The sequence below is a fragment of the Eurosta solidaginis genome, chromosome 4 (genome assembly GCF_040869045.1).
Source record: "Eurosta solidaginis isolate ZX-2024a chromosome 4, ASM4086904v1, whole genome shotgun sequence".
NCBI lineage: Eukaryota > Metazoa > Arthropoda > Insecta > Diptera > Tephritidae > Eurosta > Eurosta solidaginis.
This window is the reverse complement of record NC_090322.1, coordinates 269,348,431-269,371,842: the sequence shown is the minus strand read 5'-3', so window position 1 is coordinate 269,371,842 and position 23,412 is coordinate 269,348,431. Positions and strand designations below refer to the sequence as shown.

Sequence of the window (23,412 nt, the reverse complement as noted above, 5' to 3'; positions counted from 1 at the left end):
TTTCTCCCATAACCGGTTTCCGCTTTTTCGAACATTGTTCAGAATAGGAGGAAAGGGAGAAGTGAAAAAACTCACAAGGAATTTTTATTTAGAATACGAGGAATGGGAGAAGGGAAAAAACTCGCACGGAATTTTTGTTTAGAATCGGGCTGATTATAAAAGCTCTTTTTAAGTTCCTCCATATATTCTTTCTACCGGTATATGGTCAAATACTGTATCTATACTGGTATGTGAGTTTGCAAATTGCAATAGTAATATCATATTTTCTAAGAAAAATATTCTTCTAAACACAATAGTTTGTAATTACAGTAATTTAAAGTAGGCTCTATAGGTAGTTGGAGCTTTTTTGATAGCAAGGAAGATGGAAAAAATTGAATACAAATCTGCTCAGGTAAGATAGAATTCAACCAAAACAATCTTTTACCAATGCCGTGCAAATAGGCAGAGAGACTATTCTCGAACACTGTTAAAATATCAGCTGTAAAAAAACTGTAGTCCGATGGAGCCAGTCAATAAATCGAAATTCTCGGAATTAGGAAGCTCCAACGAAATCGCCGAGGGACCTAACCCAAACTTTGATGTATTTAAATGACTTAAACTCAAGTATCTGTTTTTGTTATATTATCGAAAAAAATATCCACAATTTAGTCTATTTGGTCAATGCATAATGTGTTCATTTACAAAATCTATTTTACAACAATAGCAAAATAAGTAGTAACACTTTGACATAGAGCAAAAAATCAATAGGTTGTCTTTGCGAAGTTTCAGCCAAATTCGACTATATCTTCATGTCTTTTGAATACTTTATATAATCAAGAGCCCTGTGGTTTTATGTAAGCGAGTTATCCGTGAGATTTACCTAGAAAGGAAACCAATCAACTCGCAAGGGCCTAACATTTTTTGATCTCACACGATTAATTAAAAAAAAAATCAACCCAATTAAGAAGTATACAAAATAAATGATGTACTATTTCTGTATGCCTTATGTTCACACACCATGAAGATGATTTAAGATATTCTTGGTTTATAATTAACTACTTGTTTGTTTGTTTTCGCAATGGTACCATCGTAATATATCAGTAAATTCTTCTTTCTTTTCAGTTGCTCTTAAACAAACATAATAATTGATATTCAATAATTATAAGCCGGTGTTAAGCTCATGAATTCTTAAATATTAAACTACTTGATTAGTTAGAAGGGGCTATTTTTCCTATTGACCAATTTTACGCCTTTTTTGCACCCAACTCCTAAATTGATTTAACATATCTGATGGCAATGAAAGTATACAAAAAAATAACCTTAGGGAAAAAGTATTTAGTACTGAATTCAAAAAAGTGTGCATTCATTTCAAGATTACATTCATTAAAGATTGGGAATGGTTCCTACATTCACACTCTATATTGAATTATATTTTACCATTCAATAACACACACACTTTAGCTTTGACATTCAGGAATGGAGATTTATAATACCCAAAAAAATCACAAATTTTTAAAAGAATTCTGAAAGAATGCACACTCAATTGATTCAATCTTTTTACAGCTCTGCTACGGAGGCCCAAAAAATCTCTACATTTCAAAACACTATTACAGGTCAATATCTGTTCATGGAAGGGTAATTGCTGTATGTCTGCATGTTTGTGACCGTATCACTCAGAAGCCACCGCATTTAATTGAATGCAACTTTCACTTTTGCATTAGGTGAGCACGGATGCCACTTTGGTCCGTTTGTATCAAAAAAAAATCTTTCCAAACCCATTTGGCCGCTGGGTCCCTTTTTTAATTTTGGTCCTTTTTAAGCAGTAACCAACGACTTTGGTCTGAATTCTGAAGTTCCTTCATATTTACAAATGCAACATCTTGGTTGATTGTGGCGATGTTATTGGAATGCATAAGCTTGTGTTAAACGCATCTATATGAAAAATGTCATTGTGCCGCGGCTTTTAGGAGAAATGGGCGAACGAGAAAACCGAGAGTATAAAAGCTGCGCAAGCTGAGGAATCAGTAATTTTTGATTTAAACACGCAATTGTGAAGTACGTGATATTGAAGTGTAATTGTACTACTGCCGAAGTAGACTAAATAAAGACCATATTGCAATACTGAATATTGGAGCTATTTATTCGTCAGTTCAGCGATACGATCGTGCAAAATAATCAGAAGTTCCCAGAATTCGTTACAATATATATATAAGTAAGATCAGCTGAACCTTAATCAGGTTATGCTACGCCTTACGTTTTTATTTTTTTCTTTCTCTCTAAGCTCTGTTTTATTACAAAAAAATAAGCTTCCATTCAACAAAATCGATGAACTAATACAAAAGTTATAAGCATTCAAGTAAATATATCCATTTAATACTTACTTAAGTACCCTACTGGTACATATGTGTTAGTATTCGTATATCAGTTAGTTAGCAGGTAGATTTTCGAAGGGTTATTAGATACAAAAAACTGTTAGTGTCGTTTTCTCAAACCCAGGTACATTTCAGGCAAGAGCATATTTTTAAGGCAGGTAGTGTTTTCTTTGTAGAACTAGGGAACCTTTTTGTCTAGGTAGGCTTGAATTTTTACTTGATCAATTTCTGCAACTATTTATTTAGGCGACATACACCAATGAAGTGGAGGGAACCAACTTGCCATTCAACAGACTGCTTTATTTGTACTACAAAAGTACTTGGGGTTGGAAAGTCAACAAAAGTAACTTATGCGAGCGTATCTACAGTGCCATTACCAGAACTAAATTCAACGGAAGCTACATTGCCAGAATCAAATTTAACTTTAGTTCCGGCTCCAGTTTCATTGTCAACAGCAGTATCTGATTACGCGGCATCATGTTGTACTGGATTTCAAACGGAAAACGAAAGAAACTCTGTCACAAGCACAACTCAATGATTGGATAAGGGATTTGGAATTGTCAAAGGAATAGGTTAAGGTAACATATTATAGAACTCGTCAAATTTGACAAAGGATGACGGAAAATCGTTCCAATATACATCTTGTATTTTAAAATATATAGAGGGTTGGGCTAGCTTTTTAAAATACAAGTGTAATACATTTAATTAACCCGTATTAAATTAGCATTAAATATTGTGCAATTTAGTACGGTCTCGTTTTTTGATTGGGCTGGAACGGTTGGGCTAGCTTAAAAGATCTAAATATTTGAGTTATTAATCCAACAGTTCGGCGATTCGAACGATAACAAAAGGTGCAGAATAATCACATTCGCTACAAATATGCCACTTTTCCACGCGAACAGTGAAATGTGAAGGTCCTCTGAGGGCCGTTTTTACTATCTTCGTTTAACGCTGACACTTTATATGACACACCTACCAACGATTTCTGTTAAATTAAGTGCCACTTGGCGTTAACTGATGATGGATAAAAAAAAAACTTAAGGGGATTTTGAAGTTTGCTACTCCTTTTTAAGTTTTAGTTAAGAAAATTTTAATTGAAGTTGAAAATATTACAATTAAAGTTCAGAAAATTCGAACTGAACTTCTGAACTTCAATCGTATTGTTACGAAAATTGGCGGCACTAAGGGGTACTGCCATCTCTAAGCCGATGCTATGCAGTGACGTGAATTCACATAAATAATTAATGCTTGAAACACAATGCCGAGCGACGACGATTTACGCCGCGTCGGGCGATGACATTTTTCAAATTACGCCCAGACATTTCGTCTACTTAAAACACAATGCCGGGCGAAATTGACGCTGTTTATTCAGAGTGGCCATTATTTAGAAATAAAGATGAAAACAATTAAAACTTTTTTAATTCTCTGCTTTAGCACTTGACTGCTAAAACACTCCCAAAATGTTAAGAAATTAACAAAACAAAACAAAAATGTTAAGAAATTAAATTGAAAATTATATGTAAAGAAAAAAAAATTTGATTTTGTATATTATCTTTTCTTTTTTTATACTTAAAAAATTGAACAGCAGCAATCCTTGGGATGTTTGTCGTCATCGCCTGGCGGTGACGATAGAAATAAATCTATCGTCGCAGAATGACGTCGCGTAAATTTCGCTCTTGGCGTTCATTGTGTTCACCTTCATGTAATTATGGGGATTCTATTTTTGACAAGGCGGTGTTCGTCGCGTTTATTTCGCGGCGTCAGTGCATTGTGTTTCAAGCTTCAATCATTATGTCTACACACGCGCGCAAAAATGTTTGAATATAAAGATGTTGCATGCGCGAACTTCGGTGGAAAGCAGCGGAGCGTAACAAAATTCTAGTAGGTCACTTTCACCACACCAAAAACTTTAACACAATTTTTAACATAATTTAAGCACAGAAATACACTGATCGGAGTTTTAGTGAGTAAAAGTTAAAATTCTGAACACATTAGCTGAATAAAAAGTGTACAAATAATTATTAAATAACAAATACAGACAGTGGTAGTTTAACAAATTCTGCTGTGGTAAGTGGTGAATGTGACCTACTAGAATTTTGTGAAGCTTGCCTCACACGATTTTTCGTCTATGCAATGTCTCTATATTATATCGTTTCTGCACGCGTGCATGCGGCGGAGAAGCAACGCACAAGCACATGCAGATATCTTATCTGAAATGCTCCTAAAGGTATGCAATTGTGATTGTGGAAGTGTCGCTCACACATACAAGCGCATGGGGTATGAGAGAAGCTATAAAAATTATACATCTGTAGTTGTAGCTGAGAAATTTATAACTAACTAGTAAGTTCTGGAATTAGAAAAGCCTAGAAATATGCAACGAGGAGGTCGGACAGTATAAAAGGGCGACAACAGTGGAAGCGAGTAATCAGTTTCATTTGAGCTATCAATCAGTTTGGTATAATTAAGCAAGCTATTCGTTGCAAAGTATAAATGTTATTGTGAAGTACTTTAATAAAGGCCATTATTCAATATGTTAGTTATTTATTCAACAGTTTAGTGATTCGAACGATAGCAGATGATTGCAAATAAGGGAAATTGCAAGTAAATTCGTTACAGTATTTTTCTGAACTTCAATTGTAAATTGTGAACTTAAATTGTAATTTTCTGAACTTCAATTGCAACTTTCTGAACTTAACCTGAAAAAGGTGTCCTTTTAATTGGAACGTCATAATGTGACGTTAGAAATGTCATCTTTGCTAGAAATAAGTATATTCTTATTTTGAATGGAATGTCATACCCCTAATGCGTGCATTTTGTGGAGTTATTTCTGATGTTTTCTTTTTAGTTCTAGAATGTATTGTGTGAAATATGTTTAACATGCTAAAGGTGTTTATTTTGCCAGTCTACCAAACACAAATCAGAGAAGAAAAAAAAACGAAACCAGCAAAATGACGAAATATGTTTATTTTTTTCAATTTCACTGTTGCATGGTTTTCTTAATTAGCACATGCTGTTGGTGTTGTTGTTGTTGTAGCGATAAGGTTGCTCCCCGAAGGCTTTGGGGAGTGTTATCGTTGTGATGGTTCTTTGCCGGATGCAGACCCGGTACGCTCTGGTACCACCGCACCATTAAGGTGCTAGCCCGACCATCTCGGGAACGATTTATGTGGCCACATTAAACCTTCAGGCCATCCCCTCCCTACCCACCCCCAAGTTCCATGAGGAGCTTGGGGTCGCCAGAGTCTCGTCTGTTAGTGAAACAGGATTCGCCGCGGATAGGTGAGGTTGACAATTGGTTTTGGAGAAGCTATATATTGCTCTGGCAACCTGAAGGATTGCGCTACACACCCCTTGAATCTGGTATTTTAGTTGTCTCTTACGACAGGCATACCTACCGCGGGTATATTCTTACCCCCTTACCCGCTGGGGGACATGCTGTTGGTCGGTAGGTATTTTATTGTAAATGTATGTACATATGTATACCGCAATATGTTTGTGATCAGACCGTTTCGCAAACAAAGCACAAAAAAATATATACATACTAGAATACCCCGCAGACTTTGTTCTTCCCGAAAATTGGTTTGCCTCCATTTAAAAATTGAGCTTCGCTTTAGCGCTGCCCCGCCTTAATATATGTACATATTTAACGCCAGGGTGCGCAAAAAAGGTTTTTTTGGCCCACAGCCGGAAATTTCAGCCTACACAATGAAACTTCTCTCTTATGGACTTAGGCTGCATGAATTTGCCGGTGCTCGAAACGTGGTCATATCCAGCACGAGGTTCATGCATAAAAAGATACATCAATATTCATGGCTGTTCCCCGATCGCAACACAAGGAATCAGATCGACCATGTTGTGATAGACGGACGGCATGCCTCCAGTGTTTTAGATGTGCGCACGGTCCGAGGACCTAACATCGACTCGGCCCATTATCTCATCGGAGCCAAAATACGCGCCCGCCTCTGCGCGGCTAAAACAAAGGAACAAAAACGCTGGGCATCGAAAATCTGCAATCGCAACAGACTGCCAATTATTTCGCAACTCTACTCTCACACCTGCTGGCTGAGAGCACAAGTCATCCCGACGGAATGCAGGAGCAGTGGAAGCATTGCTAAAGAACTTCGTACTGCCGCCGAGGAAAAAATTGGTTACTGCCTACAGGCGAGACGCCTTTTCAGGAAGAAAAAAACAGAGGCAGAAAGGCGTCAGAGAGAGGAGCTTGAGCTGCTAGCCAGTGACAGACGCAAGATTTTAAGTCCAGGGAAATCTCCTGTAAGAACGAAAACGGCGACCTTGTAACCGATGTCCAGAGGTAACATTTCTCTCCTAAATGGGGGCAACGATGTACCGCACAGGGCTGATGACCCCGAACTCGCAATTGATGATGATCCAAGGGTTGATAAGGGCAATACAAAGCTTTATAGCTTTAAAGCTACCGCAAAAAAATAATTGACACACATCACCTTCCTCCTTCGACATTACCAAAAGGAGCTGCCTATATGCCGCTATGTCTGAATTTGGTTTCCTAGCAAAACTTATACGGCTGTGCAAAGGACGTTGAGCAAAGCCATTAGCTCAGTCGATCGATTTCTTTAGTTTGATGCTGGAGAAAGTTATACTTGCTGCAGAACTTAACTGCTCTGGAACAATATTCGATAAAAGGGTGCGATTACTGGTGTATCGCTTCCCAAGGCAGTCGGTTCTATGTACCGGTTCGACTCGGGATTTTTCCCGACCAAGGACTGTCATTTCAGTATGACCCCATTTAATTTGTTTCGTCCCTCCCACAAATTGTCATCCTCCCAGCAGCTCCTTGCAGCAGGACTGCTCCATACTCTCTTACTCCGGGAAGGCATCGAATCCAATCCGGGTCCGTCTCCTGAGAAATGGTTTTGCTGCATCTGCCGGAAAAGAATCTTTAGGACGGTCATACTCTGTTCAGTGTGTCTCGTGCAAGGGATGGTTGCATCGGACAGGTTGTTCTGGGCTTGAAACCCGACGTCCACGTAACTTTTATAAATCTTTTGTGGCTCCTTGCTGTTCACGCCCAAGGGCGTCCCGTAGTCTACGCCTAAGCGCCCCCCCCCCCCCCCCCACTACCTTCCAGCAGCCCCGCTGCTCAGCAAGCCACAACAAGTACCCGCTGCTGCTCGCGCCCCACGGCGCCAACAGCTCAAACAGCTGATACCACTCATAACTACTACCTTCGTAGTAGAGTTGGTAGCAATTCCGGCAGCAATCGTGCAGGTCAGGGAAACAAACTCTTAGTCCCTACCTCCGTTTGCACCGTCTGCCAGCACAGAATATATAGGTTTGCGACATCCGCCTAATGCAGCTCCTGCCTTGGGTGGTGCCACTTTCCTAGATGTTCTGGTCTCCGCGACGACAACCCCCCGACGCGTTTCATCGCGCCATGTTGCCAGGTCGCAAACCCAAATCATCCGGGTACCCCAATACTTGCCCAAGGACGCCTAGTCCCAGGGCCACAACAGCAATTGCGTGCTGGCCTTCCACAACCCAGGCGTAGTCACCCGTCACTTAACCCCAGAGTGGCGGCGTCTGCCCTTATGCACTTCAGAATTTTGCAGTTAAACTTTAATGAACTAACTGGGAAGCTTAACGTTAACAAAACTAAGTTCATGGTTTTATCTAGGACGACCAATAGAGAATCACTTAATTTTGATCTAAAAATAATGAATACGAGCATTGAGGATGTCAAAATATTTAAGTACTTAGGGATCCTGATTGACAATAAACTGAGGTTTACAGATCATATTGATTATATTGTTGCCAAAATGGGCAAAAAAATTGGATTTTGGAAGAGATCGTGCAAACTTATTAGTAAGAAATATAAGTTGAAAGTTTATAGATCCATCATAGAACCGCACTTCTTATATTGCCCTACAATATTCTTTATTGCCAATGAAACACAAGTAGACAGGTTACAAAATATGCAAAACAAAGCTATGAGATTTATATTGAAAGTGAGGTACGACACTTCCATAAAGAGTATGCTTGATGCACTAAACTGGCTGAGCGTGAAACAGTTGATATTTTACCATAGTATGAAATTTGTATTTTATATCAAGCATGGTAAATTACCAGCCTACCTAAGTGTAAAACTTGTTTATGTAAATGAACAGTCATTAGCTTTAAGTTCCAAGTTTAAATTGTTCTTATTTTATGCCTTTTACCGACTAGCACTGTAAAATAATTTTTGCCAAATTGTTGTGCTGGGATGAATTGCCTAATAAATACAAATACAAATACATAATCAGGGAAAATAATAATTTTAGATTACCTCTTCTCAAAACAGAAATGGACAAGCAAAATATATTTTACAAAGGCCTGAAATGTTTTAATGAACTACCTAATCATGTTAAAAATTGTGAAAACTTAAACACCTTCAAAAAAAGTTTATTAGAATATTGCAAAACCTTTCCAATAAGATAAAATATTTTGTATCTGTATTTCATGTTACTGATCCTTGAGCGTACACGCCAATCCAAATAGACACAGAGGAACCTTATGCATCAGGTCAAATACATATATTGCTCGCAATCAAATTAGGAAAGAATTCCTGAAAATATCGTCCCAGACAAACAGTTGGAGTATTCATGTGAATCACGTATATTCCTACAACAATGATATATTATAATTAATTATGTTTACACAAAAGCTGGTACAGGGAGGATTGGAAACACGTCCTTTCCAACCGTCCTATAAGAGTGGCTTATTCTGCTGAGCTGCTAGCTTTTGGGTTGGCCGGAATCGAATGCATTCCGACAGCATAAATAATAAAACTGGGTAATCATACGTCTTGGAGTAGGGCAGGATCCACCAGTTCCCGTGCTGATCGGAATCTCATACATTCCGACACCCCAAACGCTAGAAATCCTATTATTATTAAAATGTATTTAAAAATTTGTAATAATCTTAGTTTTAGGCTTAAAACGCCGTAATAATAAATAAATAATAATAATAGTCGATTTCATGAAGCGGCACAACATCCGCATTGCTGCGATTCAAGAGACTAAACTCACAGCAAGATCTGCATTGCAGACCTGCTCTGGGTATAATGTCCACAGGAAAGACCGCGAGAGCGGAAATGGAGGCGGCCTCGCGTTTATCATACACCACTCTGTGCAATATTATATATTTGATCCTGGCATCAACCGCACCGACAATGTCTTAGAACGTCAAGGCCTATCTGTCCGGTCAGGCGATGCAAACCTAGAAATTATCAACATCTACATCCCTCCTGCCACCTGTTGCCCCAGTGGATACCGCCCTAATATCAGGGCCTTACTCACTGGCAACAATCGCATTATCTTAGGCGATTTCAATGCCCATCATGATCTATGGCATTCAAACTTGCGGGCGGACAGTAGGGGTGAGATGTTGGCGGATCAAATAGAAGAAACGACGTTCTGCACAATAAACGGAGACGCCCCCACACGTATGGTAGGAAGCTGTCACAGCTCGCCAGATATCTCAATAGTGAGCGCAGAACTCGTAAACTGCGTCAACTGGCAGCCGATCGTAACATTGGCATCCGACCACCTGCCCATACTTATTTCGCTCGAGCGTACCGCCGACTTCATCGTCACTGAAAAACGCACTTTCATAAACTTCAAAAAAGGAAAGTGGGAAGAATATAAATCCTTTACAGACAACCGATTTGCTGCCCTCCCTATCCCGACTGATGCCCGCCAAGGGGAGCGTGCCTTCCGTAATGTCATTGAATCCGCCTCGGCACGTTTCATTCCCGCCGGGAGAATTCCCGAAATCCGGCCCCACTTCCCGGCGGAGGCCGCAAACTTAGCGAGAGAACGTGACCTTATAAGACAGCTTGATCCAGGCGACCCCCAAATAAGGGATATAAACCAACGCATCAGATTGCTTGTGGATGAACACAAGCGGGCGAAATGGGAGGAGCACCTAAGAGGTTGTAACCACTCTGTGGATGTGGGTAAATTTTGGTCCACCGTAAAGTCCCTATCGAATCCGACTAAGCACAAAGACAAAGTTTCCATCGCCTTTGGCGACAAAGTGCTGTCGGATGCGAAAAAATGCGCGAGCGCTTTCTGCCGACAATATATAATGCATCCTACGGTCGACAAATATAGACGGAGAGCCAATAGACACGCACATAAACACAAATTCAGCGCGTCACCAATCACCATCACCGTTAAAGAGGTTGAGGTCGCCATTGGTCGTGCTAAACCATCCAAAGCACTGGGCCCAGACGGCATAGCCATGCCGATGCTTAAAAGCCTAGGGTAAGAGGGCTTCAAATATTTAGCGCATTTCTTCAACCTGTCTCTTTCCACCTTTGTCATACCCGAGAAATGGAAAATGGCCAAGGTGGTCCCGCTACTAAAGCCTGGGAAACCAGCTAACATAGGTGAGTCGTATCGTCCGATATCTCTCCTATCACCAGTGGAATCCATTTTGCTCCCTTATTTCCAAGCAAATTTGCAGCTAGCCCCTCATCAGCATGACTTCAGAAAACTCCATAGCACTAACACCGCGCTAAATGCCATTAGCACCCAAATAAATTGCGGTTTAAATCAATACCCCCACCATAGAACAGTACTCGTAGCGCTAGACCTTTCAAAAGCTTTTGATACGGTCAACTATGGCTCGTTACTGCAAGACCTAGAAGGGTCTACCCTTCCCCCATGTCTTAAAAGGTGGACCGCAAATTATCTGGGTGGTCGGCAGGCATCGGTGCAATTTAGAAAAGAAACATCAAAACCAAGGAGAATTAAACAAGGGGTGCCACAGGGTGGTGTCCTATCCCCACTTTTGTTTAATTTCTACATATCTAAGCTACCTTCACCACCGGAAGGAGTCACAATCGTTTCCTACGCCGATGACCGCACAATAATGGCCACAGGCCCAGGCCCAAAGATCGATGCGCTATGCAATAAAATAAACGGCTACCTCCCTGATCTCTCCAGGTTATATAAAAATATATATATTTTAAAGTGCGCAAACTTATAATTTAAAAGTTATTTGTTGTTAAAGCTTGCAAATTTGTATACAACTTTTATATGTGTATACGTATATATATTTTATGACATTACAAATCTGTGCTGCCACATCTAAAAAACGGAACAAGTGCAGAATCGAAAAATATAAAAATACCTTTCATCTGATGTATATATATCTTTAACTTTTCTAGTCTTTATATGCCAAAAATTTGAAAAAGCTCTTTTTTGCATTCGTGAACGAGCTGATATTACCTTATTACTCTTATGTTTATTCTTATGTTATCCGATCCAACACCGGCTGCGCCGTGCACAATAATTCTGCGTAGAACACCTTTCTGAATAGGCGGCCTTCCGCCGCGCTTATAAAAAATAACCCTGGGCTACGCCATGCCAAGTCCGGGTGTCTGGTATAACCGTGGCTACCGCCACGGTGATGTCCTTCTGCGAGGGACACCCTTCTGCGTAGAAGGGCATCACCGTGGCGGTAGCCACGGTTTTACCACACACCCGGACTTGGCATGGCGTAGCCCAGGGTTATTTTTTATAAGCGCGGCCGAAGGCCGCCTACGCGGAAAGGTATTTGAACTTTTCAAAAAGAGTAGTAAAAATATATATTTTCCTTTTTCTTTATTAACTGAAAGGTGGTAAGGTAATATTTTTTTTGTTTTTTTTTTTTGTTGTTTATGTGGCAGCACAGCTTTGTAATGTCATCAATAAAATATATATATATATAAATGTGCATGTTGCTAGAAAAGCGCAATTGATTTAATAAAAACGTTTATAATAAGTAAAAACCAGGCATGCTTAACGAACGAAACGATATCATTTCGTTACGATAATCAACGTTAATAAACGAAACGAAGTCATTTCGTTTCGTTTATTAACGTTAAGAACGACAAATTAACGAAATGATTTCGTTTCGTTTTCTGCCATATCCAAACGAAATCAAATCGTTTATGTTGATTATTAATTTCAAACTATGCTGGCAAAGCTGATTGATGGCGGAGTCATTAAAGGTGAAAGCATTAGCCAAGCTGATTGCAACTTTTCTCATGAATTTTGACAGTACAAACATTTCTCAGAGTATTTTTGACATTACCACCAACGAATTACACAAACAAATTACATAGAGTTTGTGTGTGTATGTGCGCTCGTTGTTGCCACCTTACGGCTTCACCATGGCTATAGCATTGCCAGCACAATTCAAACATAAAGTATCACGTTTTTGTTAACGTTTTTATCGTTAACGAAAGCTTTTCGTTTCGGTTAAAAACGAGATACAATTTATCTTGATAATTTCTTTATCGATAATATTTCGAAGTGTTTCAACGGAAACGGTGGAAATTTTTTGATAAACGATTAGCTTAACGTTAAGGTGCATCCCTGGTAAAAACAATGCAAAAATGAAATGTGAAATATACAAAAATGGAATTTAGATATGAATGTGGATTAAGGTTTTGAAAGATGTGTAAATTATAATTTAAAGTGCTATAGAAATTTGCTAAATTTGCAAATTTTAACAAATAACTTTTAAATTATAAGTTTGCGCACTTTAAAATATATATATTTGTGATCGGGCCAACTCCCTCTTTCTTTTGATACCAAGTTTTACCCCGAGCTCGGGGGGTGCTATTCTAAAATTTTCCCGGAATAACCTCTAGGGAGTTTCTTCTTGGCTTAAGCAACGAGTGTTAGTATTACAACAACAAAAATGGGCACTATCGGTTTGGTTGGTTGTAGAAAATACAAGTCGTTTAGTACTTTTTTTTTGTTAGCAGCGAATAAACTCACCTTTAGCTCAGTTCATAAGCAGTTCATGAAAAATTAGGCTTATACAATAATAAGTTGTCGATCACTTCGAATTGTATAATTTAACAAAATGTAGTTTGTTGTTTTTTAAAATACATGTAAGATTATTGCTTATTTATCTCAATCTTCACATATCACTAACTATGGACATTTAAGATAAGAAAGCCAGCTGATTACAATTTCATTTAATGCCTTGTACTCCATTTTGGTTGCTGGCGCGTAACCCGATCTGAAGCTACTTTAGCACTTTTTTATTTTCAATAGCTTCACATTAAATTAACTTTGAACTTTCCCCCAGTGGGTAAACATATAAATTACAAAAATTAAATCTTGATATTAAGGAAATATAGCAGGATATTCTTAGATTACACTTTATTTTTATTAAAATTGATTAACCACATAAACAAAACAAATTTATCCGACATTGAAAACCAACACCGCCATAACACGACAAGTCGACATTTACAATAGCGATATTATATTCTACTTTGCTTCATAGAAGAAAATCGACATTTTGCTATCGATAGAATATATCGGAAATGGCCATATGGCAGCTTTAAATTGCTTGACGGAGCTTTAAGGTCCGAACACATAAGAGTATCGATGTTGTATCGTGCGCTGAAAGATCAGTATATTGCTTGAGTTTGTAACGCGTACAAACGCGTGCAATCATCTCATCTGCCAATACATGATACTGCATCAAAAATCTTAAGTCTTCGCATCTTTACGCATCATCCTGTTGCATATATCCTGAGGCAGAAAAATAATTTTGAATTTAAATGCAAAAACAACGATTTGAACCAGATAAATTCACATAGAAGTCCGGTTGAATCAGTGAACAAGATAGTTTGTTAATTTCTTGTCTTTGGTGCTGCCAGCTGCCTTCAATAAACCCAAATTTTGCAAAAATAGATGACGCTGTTTGGTTTTTAGCATTATGCTTGAAACACAATGCCCTGACGCCCCGAAATAAACGCGACGAACTTCACCTTTTCAAAAATAGAATCCCCGTAATTACATGAAGGTCATCATTATTAATAAACCGCCAACTATTGATTAATATTATTAAAAACTAAAAGGGTACGTGCGCTGTCAAAAATTTAAACTGATACAAGCTTATGGAAACGTACGTAACGAGCGCCGTATACATGTAAAATGTATTTTTTAAATTGAAAGGTTATAATATTAATGTTCGCCCTCCGTATTAACAAAGCTCCTAACATTTTGGGCGTGTTTTAGCAGTCAAGTGCTAAGGAAGCAATGAATTAAAAAAGTTTTAATTGTTTTCATCTTTATTTCTAAATTATGACCACTCTGAATAAGACCCGTACATGACACAAAAGCCATGCGCAAATATAAAACGACGAAATTTGTGCAAATGAAAATTTTGACATACACTGCTCAAAAACACTGAACAATATTCATTTTTAGGTAATAGTCTAGTTGAGGGGTCGACTGCTAATACGCTACCAAAAATATCGAGTGAGGTGTCAAAAGACGCGTATTAATCTCGAGAACGCGGAAAACAAAAAATTTATCTCTGTCCGCAGATATTTGCAGTTGAAGTTGGCGATTTCGATGTGGTTGTTGTTGTGTTCGTACCCACAAAAAAAATTGTGCATCACCGTGGCGGTAGCCATGGTTATACCACACACCGGGACTTGGAATGGCGTAGCCCAGGGTTATTTTTTATAAGCGCGGCCGAAGGCCTCCAACGCAGAAAGGTGTTCTGCGCAAAAATACTATGGATCCGACCCCGGTTTTGGAGGTACCCGCGGGTCTTTTTTCGGTTTTTCGTTAATATCTTTTGAACGCGTTAGAATTTTCCGCCTTCGGATTATTAATACTGATGTCAAGACGCGTCGTTTGACACCTCTCTCGATATTTTTGGTAGCGTATTAGCAGTCGACCCCTCAACTAGACTATTACCCATTTTTAAAGTAGCGCAACAAATGAAACATGTGTTCTAATTGTATAAAAAATTATTATGTGTTATACTATGTTCAAACAGAAAAATAAATTGAGGCTATTTCGATTTAACTTGAGTGGTGTTCATACAACTCTATTTAGCTTACACAATAGTAATTTGATAGCTGGTTGGCTCATCTCTACAGAAAGAACATATCTTTGTTGAGACTGTCAAAATGTGCGTGTTGGTATTAGGTGCATGGAATGAAATGAAAACATAAAACTTTGAAATGTATGTGTGTTGTAAGAAAATGTGTTCAATGTTTTGGCTTCATTTTGACTTTGCCATCTTCTTTTGACAGTCCCTACTCCAGTGAAATGAAAGACATAAAATCAGCTGATGAGATGAGCCAACCATATAGTTCAGCCATGCGAAACTGACTTTTAATATACTCAATAAACACACTTTACAATGTTGCATTTGCAGTTTGAAGCAATTTATTACGCAATTTTTTTTAAATTGGCAATTTATTATTACAATTTATTATATGACAAATTGCGTAATAAATTGCCCAAATAGTATAAATTGCCAATTTGGTGTGTGTTTGAACCTAGTATTATTGAATTTTTGTGAATTCCTCAACCAAGGTAGGTTCGATCAGCTTTTTTATCTGGTTATGGCTTTATGGTTATAAGTCACCATTAATTTGCCGTTAAGGCCCGATTAATGGTGACTTATAACCATAGAGCCATAACCAGATAAAACAGCTGATCGAACCTATCTTAAGGAAATCAATGTAATCCATTAATGGTGACATACCATAACGCTAACTCGATTACATTGATTTCCATAAAGTAGGTGTAATCAGCTGTTTTATCTGGTTATGGCTGTATGGTTATAAGTCACCATTAATTCGCCCTTTAATTTGCGCCTAGGAAGTTTAATTAGCCTTTAACTTCTTTTTTTTGATTTGTCTTGGATGAATCCATGGCGGAACCATGGCGGAACGATACAAGGTGGCAGCATGGGACAGCTGATTATAACCTTTTTTTATTTGATTTGATACATCAACTTCCGGCGCAGTACGATTTTGACATTTGTCCATCGAATTTACAAAAACAAAATACATGGAATTTTTATGTATGTTTGTAGGTATGTCCGTCATGGGCGGAACTATACAAGATGGTGGCACAAACTCAGCGCGTCACCAATTACCATCACCGCTAGAGATGTTGAGGACGCCATTGGTCGCGCTAAACCATCCAAAGCAGTGGGCCCAGACGGCATAGCCATGCCGATGCTTAAAAACCTAGGGAAAGAGGGTTTCAAATATTTAGCGCATGTCTTCAAACTGTCTCTTTCCACCTTTGTCATACCCGAGAAATGGAAAATGGCCAAGGTGGTCCCGCTACTGAAGCCTGGGAAACCAGTTAACGTAGGTGAGTCATATCGTCCGATATCTCTCCTATCGCCAGTGGCAAAGACGCTTGAAGCCATTTTGCTCCCTTATTTCCAAGCACATTTGCAGCTAGCCCCTCATCAGCATGGCTTCAGAAAACTCCATAGCACTACCTCCGCGCTAAATGTCATTAGCACCCAGATAAATTGCGGTTTGAATCAATATCCCCACCATAGAACAGTACTCGTAGCGTTAGACCTATCAAAAGCTTTTGATACGGTCAACCATGGCTCGTTACTGCAAGACCTGGAAGGGTCTACCCTTCCCCCATGTCTTAAAAGGTGGACCGCAAATTATCTGGGTGGTCGGCAGTCATCGGTGCAATTCAGAAACGAAACATCAAAACAAAGGAGAATTAAACAAGGGGTGCCACAGGGTGGTGTCCTATCCCCGCTTGTGTTTAATTTCTACATATCTAAGCTACCTTCACCACCGGAAGGAGTCACAATCGTTTCCTACGCCGATGACTGCACAATAATGGCCACAGGCCCAGGACCAGAGATCGATGAGCTATGCAATAAAATAAATGGCTATCTCCCTGATCTCTCCAGTTTTTTCGCCTCGCGAAACCTGGCATTGTCAACGACTAAATCTTCCGCGACCTTATTTACAACATGGACGCCTCAAATGTCGACCATATTGAACATCCACGTCGATGGCACTATGCTACCGACTGTCCTACACCCCAAAATCTTGGGTGTGACGTTTGATCAGGATCTACATTTTGGTGCGCACGCAACCGCAATTGTTCCAAGAATTCAGAGCCGTAATAAAATCCTCAAATCCCTTGCTGGCAGTACCTGGGGAAAAGATAAAGAAACGCTCTTGACCACATACAAAGCAATTAGCCAGCGATTACGTGCTACGCGTCACCCTTATGGTCGCCAAGCCTAAAAACCACCCACTGGAAGAAACTACAGGCCTGCCAAAATACTGCTCTCAGAATCGCCACGGGCTGTCTTCTTATGTCCCCAGAACACCATCTGCATAATGAGGCGAGAATACTCCCCATCAGGGAGAGAAATGAGATGCTGACCAAACAGTTTCTGTTGAATACCCAGAAACATGGGCATCCCAACAGACATCTGACAAGCAGGTCCTTGGTGAACTCCATAGACAGGCGTCGGACCTTTATGTCGGGAATTGCATGGTGAATCCAGTACTTGAAGAAAAATATCCAGAACTCGCAGAAGAGGAACGCATACTCCCCAGGGAAACGCGTGTCACTCTTGCTCAACTTCGTTCTGGATACTGTAACAGGTTAAACTCTTACCTATCCAGAATCAACCCCGACATACAAAATGTATGCCCCGCTTGCAATGTGTCCCCACATGACACCAACCATCTCTTTAATTGTAATGTGGAACCAACGCCTCTAACACCCCTTTCCTTATGGTCCACCCCTGTTGAAACGGCAAGTTTCCTTGGACTCCCGTTAGAGGATATTGATGACAATTTGTGATCGGTCGCGGCTATTAGGTGGGACGAGTATTGCTACAACAACAACAACATGGTGGCACGGTCACAGCTGATTTGTACTTTTTAAATTTGATTTGATACATCAACTTCCGGTGCCATACGATTTTGACATTGGTCCATCGTTTTACAAAAACACAGTACAAATTGGAACTTTTTTTATGTTTGCAGTTATGTCACCATGCTGCCACCTTCTATGGTTCCGCCATAAGGAATCCAAAACATTCCAATCAGAAATGCTTGTTAGAGATAATGCTTGCCGATACGGAGCTGACAATTGCTGATTCTATAGCTATTAAAATACTACCAGGAGGAGCAATAATAAGAGGTAGAATTATTTAATGTTTTGCTTATACCAAGATTTTTTTAAAGCTATATATGTGCTTAGGTGTTGGCAACGAATTACATCTTCATATACAAAATGCAAACAGAGGATGCGTGCTTTCACAAAAGTTAAGAGCAAAGGTACATAGCATTGTTGCTGCGGCAACAACCAGTGAAGGCTATGGACGATTAATTGCACACGGGGAAAAAGAGTGCATGTTGCTACAATACAATTTTCGAAATGAACAGGTGGTGTACCTCATAACTTAAACGTTTTCTAAAAAAATTTAACATTAACTTTTATAGTATAGCTTTAATGAGATCAATACATTTGAAATTACTGATTGGATAAGTTCAGCGACCTTCTTGCAAGACCCAAATGAATTTATTTTGGTAACCTCTCACAGCGTGGTGCTTCGAATGATTTACAAGGAAAAGTTTGTTGGAAAAAATGTATGTAAAATTGCATCGAAAATCTCGTGTTGCGATAAATCCACACTTTATTGTTCCTACATTCATGGAAAAACATTTAAAGAGTTGGTAGTTTTTGGAGGTAATTTTTATTTACAAAATATAAAAGCTATTTATGTTGTCGTAAATGCTGTTTATTTTTAGGAAATGCATTGGGAGAGCTGCTCATATGGAAGCCATCCAAAGAAAGTACTACCTCACATCATAGTGTTGACTGCACTCACTTTGAAGTTGATTTGCTGCGAAGGATATCTTGCCATAATGGCGTGATTTTTTCCATTGACTATAATGACAAGTTTAATATTTTAACCACTACTTCAGATGATAGATCAATACGCTTTTGGAAAAGGGAAGTTAAAGGAGAAAACGGGTGGATCGATTTTAACTTTATTCCAACTGCTAGCGGCTATGGTCATGCAGCTCGCGTGTTCCAAGGAAAAGTAATAGATTCTGGTGAGGAATCAGTTTTGTTTTTATTATCGATTGTATGCTCAATTTTTCTATTGAAAAACCCTGAAGTCCCTTACACATACATATACCTATATTATATAATTGGCTTACATTCTTTGCCTCTGTAGGTGGTCACCCTTTCGTCATCACTGTAGGAGAGGATTCTTATGCATGCCTGTGGAAGGCAAATGCAGATTTGGTATTCAAGAAGCGCTTACATTTTGGAGCTATTATTTGGAACTTTGAATATGATTCGAACACATGCACACTATATACAATCGGTTCCACTGGCAATTTGCTCGCGTACAATTTAGAACATGTCATAGCAAGTAATCTACATAACTCCTACGAAAAAGCATTACAAAACTTAGACACAATGGAATATATAGCTAAAGCTAAATTTTTGAAATCCAACATAGTCATAGGTGTTACGAATAAAAACCGAGTGCTATATACATGCATTGCCACTAATACCAGTCATAATAAATATGGACCTTGGCACGTGCTGGATATGCATAAAACATTCAAATGCACAGTACTCCAGGTACATGATAATAAATATGTAGTTATTTGTGGATACAAAAGACTAATACTATTGAAATGTAGCGAAGAAAACAAGTTTGAAAAGTTATTTGATAATGATGTTATGGATGGCGTTATACGAGCATTTCACTTCTTAAGCGAAAAAATATTTTTGACTTCGGATGACACCGGCAAATGTTTATTTACGGTAGGCGAAAGTTTAGAGCTGCGCATTCCTGTACCACTTCCTCATTGTAAAGAGCCATGGACCACAGCCGCTTTACATATACAAACACATATAGAAAAAGATTATCTAGTGCTAAGTAATCGCATGGGAAATATATTGTTGTTTTACTTAGAAATTAAGCATAAAAAATGTATACACCTTGACACTATACGACAAGCGCATGGGCGATTGGGTGCGACAATGTTACGGCTGCAGGAAATATCTACTGATCAAGTGTTCTTACAAAGCGCTGGTCATGATGGTTCATTACGTTTGTATGCCATTACAATTGAAACGGATAGCATTCAAAACTGCCAAAGAATACCTGTGCCTGTCGCTTGGATAGAACATTTGATCTATTTCGAGTACACTGAACATCTTTTGGGATTTAACGATAATCATTTTGTAGTATGGTCTCAACAGCATGACTTTTCGGTGCAAGTGCCATGTGGAGGTGGCCATCGAAGTTGGCATTACCATATAACATCCGATGGCGATAATAAGAGAAAAACATTTTTGCAAGTACTCTTTATTAAAAACAAAGAAATAATATTTCATAAAACTCATCTATACAACATACCTGCTATAGGCTCATTACAATTATTTCGTAATGAATGGCACACACGCCCCTGTAACGTTTTAAAAACACTCGAACTGCGACATGGCGAAATACCCTATACAATAATTATAAGTGCTGGAGATGATAATATAATAAAAATAACCAAATTAATGACAGCCAAACAGTTAGTACATTGTGCAGAGGTACATACACATATATCCAATGTGCGGGCACTGCAAGTGCTACAAGACCACACAAATGATCTTTTAATTTTCTCAGGCGGTGGACGTGCGCAATTATGTATAACACGTTTAAATTTGACAAGTTATCGTTTAAAAGAACTCGTCAATTACACACTTAATAAAAGTACACCATACAAAGAGGGTATAATGAATAGCTATCGATTTGATCCTGAAACCCGTATAATGTCTTGCGATGTGGCCCAAATAAACAATGATATTTCTAATAAAGCTAAGGGTTACTTAATATTTCTGTGTTGTTCCGATGGCTATCTGCGTAAAGTTCATATTAACCAATATTTTGAAGTTGTTGCTGAGTATTCTAAATACTATGGCTGTTGTTTACTCCAAATAAGAGTATTTGCAAATTTATATGTGTTGACTGCAGGTACAGATGGCATTTTAAGTTTCTTTGATTTGAATTTGGTAGAGTTACCCATTCGATTGTCACATCATGCAAGTGGTGTAAATGCAATGGACATACTATATGAGTCAGGCACAGGTGTTGTGCATATTATCACTGGTGGCGATGATCAATCAATTTCGTATACTTCCATGCAATTACGAAATGATAAGATATTGCACATTCTAAAGGAATTCCATTTAGCTAATGCGCACATGGCGCAGGTAACAGCTGTGCAGTTTTGTTATAATGGTAAAATATTATGCGCCTACACCTCTGGCCTGGATCAGATTCTAAACATGGTTGATATTCGTACTCAAAAGCATCATTATATATGCAATACGTGTGTGGCGGATACCAAAGGCTTAGTTGTGGATAAATTGATCCGGTGTTTCGTGTATGGTTGCGGGATTCAAATATTCAGATTACAGCAAAAATAAAATGTAGCTGCAAGTACATACATACATATTGTAACGAATTTAGAGAAATTCCGCTTATTTGTAACCTAATGCTAACGTTCGAATCCCTAAACTGTTGAATAAATCACTTAAATATTCTGTATTGCAAAATGGGCTTTATTTGACTACTTTGAGACTACTCACAATAACACTTATGATGAATTTCATATCAAATCCAATATGCGTTGAACCCGACCCCCTCAGAATTTGATGAAATTTTGCATGGGTTACATCTTATCCCCCCAAACACAACCTCATTTTTAGAAATTGCATTTTTGAAAAATTGTGGGCGTGGCAAGGTATCGAAATATCCGAAAATACTAGAAAAATGACGATAATAGGTGCTTTTAAAGTGTGATTACTACAGAATGGCTTTACCGATTTCAAAGATCTTCATACCATTAGAAAGGTATTGAAATAAGCTTTCAAAAAATACACTGTAAAAATTTTTAGTACACTGAAAAAAAATTTTTTTTAAATAAAATTTAAAACTGAAAAAACACTTCAAAGATCAAGCGATTTTGAAAAATAAAAATTTATTTTAGAAAGGTCTATTTAATATATATAACATATCTGAAAACTAAAATGGGGTTTTTTTTTTAATTTATTTAAGTAAATGCATCTCTTGGTTACTTTCTCATATTTGGATATCACGCGTAAATTAATCAACCAATTTGAAAAATTTTTATACCGTTAGAAAGGTATTAAAATCACCTTTGAAAACATATACTGTAAAGATTCTATATTACACTGAAAGAAAAACAATTTTTTAATTTTTTTCTACATTTTTTTTTTCAAACTGGGAAAACACTTCAAAGACCAAGCGATATAAAAAAAATTTTTTTTAGAAAGGTCGATTTAATATAAAAGCTAGAATGGTGTTTTTTTTCTTTTAAAAAAATTTATAAGCAAAACCATCTCTTGTTAACTTTTTTTTTATTTTGCTATTATTGTGTGACAAAAAAGGTACCTAGCTATACTTTGGAAGTTATACAGATACAGATACTATGACTAAGTATTCTAACAGATTCGAACAAGAATCGCATTATCAAATTTTTCAGACACGCACAATAAATAGACATACACTTAATAAAGTTAATTTTTTATTTTTATTTATTTAGATTTAATATACAACTTTGCGCAGCTCATACTGCTGACTTTCGGAATATTTGCTTACTTTTAGTGATGTTTCATCTAAAGGTACAAAAGAATGGAAGCTTTGAGTTCCCGTAATAGTTTTGGCATTTTTGTATCTTGAAAGTAGCTCTTCTTTTATTTTGTTGTATTCATCAGCGTCTGCGTAAGCAACTTCTATGGAGGTGTTATACGTTTGTGAAGCCCAATGATAAAGGTCCTTCGCCGTTTGAATTTGATTTTTATTTGCCATGCTATAATTCCGAGCGCCTCTTTTTAATGTCCCACCTATATCATCACATGCAGATTTTCCATGGCTAGTTGCGTAAAAGTGCCACTCAGCGAATATTTCGAAATCAATTTTATGATGACATAAATTAATTAAGTTGTATTTGTTTTTGTGCTGTGCTCCTGCACCATCTGACACGTAGATAATTTTCGTAAAACAAAATTAATCATTTTTGAAATATATAGATGAACTGCTATGCTATCATGGATATTACAATCGGATATTATGGCAAAGGTTCTATGAATTAAATTATCGTTATCTTTGTAATAAATAACGAACGGATGTATGGTGGCTTGATTATTATTCCAATGATATCCTTGAATGGCATCTTGTA

At 38.1% G+C, this 23,412-nt stretch overlaps 2 protein-coding genes across 4 annotated transcripts in view; one reads left to right on the top strand and one right to left on the bottom strand.

The window, feature by feature from the left end:
* The window catches only part of LOC137251463 (pleckstrin homology-like domain family B member 1), a 229,946-nt gene extending 216,333 nt beyond the window's left edge, over positions 1 to 13,613 (bottom strand). For both annotated transcript variants that reach the window (XR_010953255.1, XM_067786084.1), the window contains exon 1: positions 13,142 to 13,613. The gene's annotated coding sequence lies outside the window, so the exon portion shown is untranslated. The remainder of the gene's footprint in view (positions 1 to 13,141) is intronic.
* Positions 13,614 to 18,180: 4,567 nt separating this feature from the next.
* LOC137251462 (tRNA (34-2'-O)-methyltransferase regulator WDR6) lies at positions 18,181 to 22,338 on the top strand. Of its 2 annotated transcripts, XM_067786081.1 has the most exons (5): positions 18,181 to 18,331; positions 18,392 to 18,576; positions 18,634 to 18,880; positions 18,943 to 19,251; positions 19,377 to 22,338. In XM_067786081.1, the coding sequence occupies exons 1-5, from the start codon at positions 18,256 to 18,258 to the stop codon at positions 21,635 to 21,637; spliced, it is 3,078 nt and encodes a 1,025-aa protein (XP_067642182.1). In that variant the 5' UTR covers positions 18,181 to 18,255; the 3' UTR covers positions 21,638 to 22,338. The 2 variants fall into 2 exon arrangements, with proteins under 2 accessions (XP_067642182.1, XP_067642183.1); XM_067786082.1 differs by lacking the exon at positions 18,181 to 18,331 and having other exon boundaries at positions 18,439 to 18,576; positions 18,639 to 18,880.
* The last annotated feature ends 1,074 nt before the right edge of the window (positions 22,339 to 23,412 follow it).

Excerpts from the sequence above, each read along its gene's own strand:
- LOC137251462 (XM_067786081.1), top strand. The coding sequence starts at position 18,256 with ATGCTTGCCGATACGGAGCTGACAATTGCTGATTCTATAGCTATTAAA. Across the intron at positions 18,577-18,633 it reads ACAATTTTCGAAATGAACAG|TATAGCTTTAATGAGATCAA; the intron begins GTGGTGTACCTC and ends TAACTTTTATAG. Across the intron at positions 19,252-19,376 it reads AGGAAAAGTAATAGATTCTG|GTGGTCACCCTTTCGTCATC; the intron begins GTGAGGAATCAG and ends TTGCCTCTGTAG.